The sequence below is a fragment of the Zingiber officinale genome, chromosome 7B (assembly GCF_018446385.1).
Source record: "Zingiber officinale cultivar Zhangliang chromosome 7B, Zo_v1.1, whole genome shotgun sequence".
Taxonomy (NCBI): Eukaryota; Viridiplantae; Streptophyta; class Magnoliopsida; order Zingiberales; family Zingiberaceae; genus Zingiber; species Zingiber officinale.
Genome location: NC_055999.1, coordinates 61,034,896 through 61,039,064, shown reverse-complemented (window position 1 = coordinate 61,039,064; position 4,169 = coordinate 61,034,896). Strand labels below are relative to the sequence as shown.

The 4,169-nt window shown below is 42.2% G+C and overlaps 1 protein-coding gene across 2 annotated transcripts; it reads left to right on the top strand.

Annotated features, from left to right (window-relative positions):
• The first annotated feature begins 1,543 nt into the window (after positions 1 to 1,543).
• Positions 1,544 to 3,587, top strand: LOC122005830 (SAP-like protein BP-73). 2 transcript variants are annotated; one of them, XM_042561050.1, is made up of 3 exons: positions 1,544 to 1,658; positions 1,736 to 1,812; positions 2,218 to 3,587. In XM_042561050.1, the coding sequence occupies exons 2-3, from the start codon at positions 1,800 to 1,802 to the stop codon at positions 3,234 to 3,236; spliced, it is 1,032 nt and encodes a 343-aa protein (XP_042416984.1). In that variant the 5' UTR covers positions 1,544 to 1,658; positions 1,736 to 1,799; the 3' UTR covers positions 3,237 to 3,587. The 2 variants fall into 2 exon arrangements, 1 of the variants encoding a protein (XP_042416984.1); XR_006118556.1 differs by having other exon boundaries at positions 1,555 to 1,812; positions 2,218 to 3,372; positions 3,499 to 3,587.
• Positions 3,588 to 4,169: the final 582 nt, after the last annotated feature.

The window sequence follows — 4,169 nt, the reverse complement described above, 5'->3', positions numbered from 1 at the left end:
GATTTGTTCGGGCGACGCATTGCCTCGGGGCGCCTTGCCTTTCCGTGCATCCCGAATGGGAGCGTCATCCGAAAACGATCCCCACTCTTGATTTGCCTAGGCTATCTCCGGGGGGGGGGGGGGGTTGGAGCAAGGCACGATGAAAGGGGATCGGCGCGGGCGACGCTTCCTCCTGTGTGCCGATTGACCTTCTGTTCTGCCCCCATACGGAGATTTGCTCTGCTCGGTCTTCTTGCCCCGCTCGTCTACCCACTGCCGATGTTATAGGTTGTGGCGCTTGCCGATCGGCTAACACCTGTTGTTGCTATTGCTCGATCATCTTTACCGCTCGAGCTTGAACGAGCATCTCGAGCTCCTCCTAGGTGAGCGTCACGGTGGTGAGTCGTCCAGCGTTCTCCATCTTCTCGGCTCGAATGCAGACTACGTTCCCATAGACGGCGTCAAATATGATCATGTCCGAAAGTTGAAGAGATGGAAAGCTGAGGATATACCCCTCACGCTGACCTCCTGTGGACTCCGCTCGGACCTACAACACAGACTACGTCAGTGCCGAGCCAAGAAAGGGGTCCCGGCGTTGACTCTCTAACACTTAAGTCAGTTACCGACAATGAAGAATAAAGCGGAGCAACAAGAATACTGTAGCACAAACAGTGAATATCGCATATCTCCGCCGATGCTTGGACCCCCTTTATATAGAGCTCCGATAGCAAATGTGCATGCTTCCCAACGCGAGCACGCTTCTCAAAGTTTTCCCTGAAAAGACTTGTCAGTAAAGTGTCCCTGACACAATATCTTAACAGGCCAAGCATATCTCTGAAGTGATAGTGGAATCTTCCACCGTACGATTTTTTGGCTATCCATGCCCGGTATTGGTGGTATCAACTCCCAAAAGGATGTTGATGGATATCAAAGAGAGAGTGTATTGCTAGGCTGAGTGTGTTGGCCGCTCGACCGACCTTCCGCCGCTCTAGTCCCCCGTCCGATCGGCCAGAACCTCGCTATTCCTCAGTGTGTGTCTACTCGACCAAAGGTCCACTCTGTCACTGCCGAAACCTGCTGCCAGGTCCCTAGCGGGGTAGGCGCTCGGTCGAAGTCAAACTCTGCCCACATCAAGCTCTGCTGTCTGACCGACCTAGGTAGCCGCTCGACTCGGCTTCTGCACATCGTCTCCCTTGAGCGTCGGTTGTTTGACTTCTTCGTAGCGAAGGCGACGGCGGGTCAGAGCTCTCTCCCTGGTCGGGGCATGTTTCATCCGACCGACCGATGTCATATACGTGTTGACTACCTTGACTTTGACTTCCTTTGACCCCGTCGTGATAGCGGGATGGACCCTCATTATCACCGCATCAAGGATAATAAAAATAAGTGTTCTTTTTTATTTATTTTGTTTCAAAATTTCTGTGGTCCATTCATTTGGTACATTTTATTTATATAAATATTTATAAATAATAAATGAAAAAAATAAAGCTATAAAAAATGATGTATTGGGTAGATTTTGAAGGTATTGGGCCGGGCTCAGTACCCAAATTAAGTCCCAATATACCGCTTCTCCTTATCGCAACTGTGGCCGGTACTCCACTGCCCAACCTTCTCGTCTCCGAAACCTTTCGTTCTCTTCCCTTCGTCGCCGTCGCGCCGGACTACGACGACGATCTCCAGTACTCTTATCCTCTATTACACCCTCGTCTCTGTCTATCTGATTTGTTATCTTGTATCTGTTACTTTGTGTTTGTAGGAGAAGGAAACAGGCCGTCATCAAGCAGCACCAGGGCGGAAGTTAAGAAGCCGAGCTGCATTAGATGACTATCATCGGTAAGCCTTACCCTTTCGTGTTTACACGATCGAGATAATTTAATTGAACAATCGAGTTCTCATCAGTATAACACAGTGTACCAGATGCTAGATCGAGAATAGAAGTTGTCTAAGCTAAACCCTAGAAATCGATGCCCATTTTAGAATGCAACCGGTGTAGTTTTGCATTTGTAGGAGAACAGCGGACGAATTCACCATATTGTTATGATACTTAAGGTCCCAACTGTTGTAGTTTTCAGCTAACCCGATTTGCATTCCTCTCCTTGAAGAATCTTAAACTATTGAAGAAACTATCTTCTTTTTTGTTGTTGTTGTTGTTGTTGTTTTCGTTTTCGTTTTATGATGTGTTGCTCTTAATTTACTTCTGGAGTTGTAGTGAATAATTCGAATATCTTCCTTTGCTAGGGATATTCAGAGGAGCTATTCTATCACCATATTCATGTAAATGTGACCAGACACACTGCAGTGCTGAAACTCTATTTCGAAGCATCCCGCGTAGATCAGCAAGGATATATGCTGCTCGCCGTGCAATTTCTAATGATCACAAGGAGAATCCTGATTTCTCCAGACAACAGAAAAGGTCTTCCAGGGGCAGGAGCAAACAATACCAAGAGCTTGAACAGTCAGAAAGCAGTGAAGAAACTTATATTTTGTCCTCTAGAAATGGGCCTTTGATGAGTAATATGAGGCACCAGGCTACTGCAACTCCAGGACAGCGAGATGAAGAAATACTCGAGTTGTTTCGGAAAATCCAAATGCAATTACAGGCTGCTGCCAAGAAAGGTAAGAAGTCTGAAGCGAGTCGACAAAGGCAAAGCGACAGGGCAACCGTGGATTCCCTCGTCAAATTGTTAAGGAAGCATTCGATGGATCAGAAGAGCAGTCCCAAGGAGCATTTTAGTAGCAACCTACTACCAAGAAGCAACACACTAGTGGATGAGAATAAATCAAATCTTTTTAGCCGAGATGGCACCAAATTGAAGGAGGAGCCGGCTCTTGATCCTGGGCTTCCAGATCCAGTTTCTTCCACAAGACCTGCCACAAATTTCAGACGAAAATCTCTAGTTCGTAGAGCGAACTTCCAAGCTGTATCGTTTGAAGAGGGTATCAACCCTCCTCCACCCACAAACTCTCAAGCGAGTAGGAAGAAGAAGAGCGATAGCATTGTGGACAAGTCTGAGGCCTCGGTGCATGCAGATATTGGTGTTTTGGACTCTCTTGGCCAATCATTGTTGGACGATCAGTTTGATCCTCCTCTGTCCAATGAAACTGCCGAAGTGATTACGGAATCATCTACTCTAAAAATCTCATCCGATTTGCCTTCCTTAAAATTATCAGAACTGAGGAATCTTGCAAAGTCTCGCGGCCTAAGGGGATATTCCAAACTCAAGAAAGGTGAACTAGTCGAATTGCTTGATGATTGATGGTCGACATCAATGGTGAAAGGGGAACTTGAAGCTCAAATCACATGCCCTCTTTTCCGATGCAATGAGATTAATCCTGATTGTTTGCAAGCGAACTACTGGAACTAAATCCTACCAGCATTGTGCATCTACTAAGGTGGACGTCATGTGATTTCTGTGTTCATAGTAGTCGATAACTCAGTTTTACTTGTTTAAAGCCGTTCATACAATTAGATCTTGTCTATCTTCTCACAGCTTTAATATTTTTGTTGTGGACTTGCAGCTTGCAGGAACTTATTTGTGTAGACGATCCAAGTGATTTGATTGTTTAAGAAAATGGTCTAAGGAAAAAAAAATAACACTTAGATTTTCCATGTCTCAAGAATATTTTATTATTATTTTTTTTTTTTGTATAAAATGTAGATTTTATTCTTCTGTGGTGACAAAACAAATGGTTTAGTATTTGTTTTTTTTTTTTTGCAGAAAATAAAGATTGAAATTTGAAATTTTTGGTACATGCTCAAAGTTGTCTATCTCAATATTTTGATAGACTGACTTATGTTAAATATTTGTTTCGGTATATGATTATTTTGAATAAAAAAAATATTGTTGAAAAATAAGGATTAATTAGTTTGGCGTTGAGTTGGTTTTTATTAATTTTGTTTTTTTTAAATTTCCATATATTCCTTTTTAAATGGTTAAAATATCCACAAGATTTCAGAAAAATATTTTTCAAGAATGCCCTTAATCAAAATTATTTTATACAATTTAGAGCATAATTTAATTAGAATTATTTTATACAATTTAACATCGTCTCTTTTCTAATAATATTAACAAAATTCTAATGAAGGTAATAAACAATATTTTATTTATTATAATTTTAAATTAAAATAATTTTGTTATAATCATAATTACTACCACTAATTATATAGTGGAGTAGTGTCATAACTATTA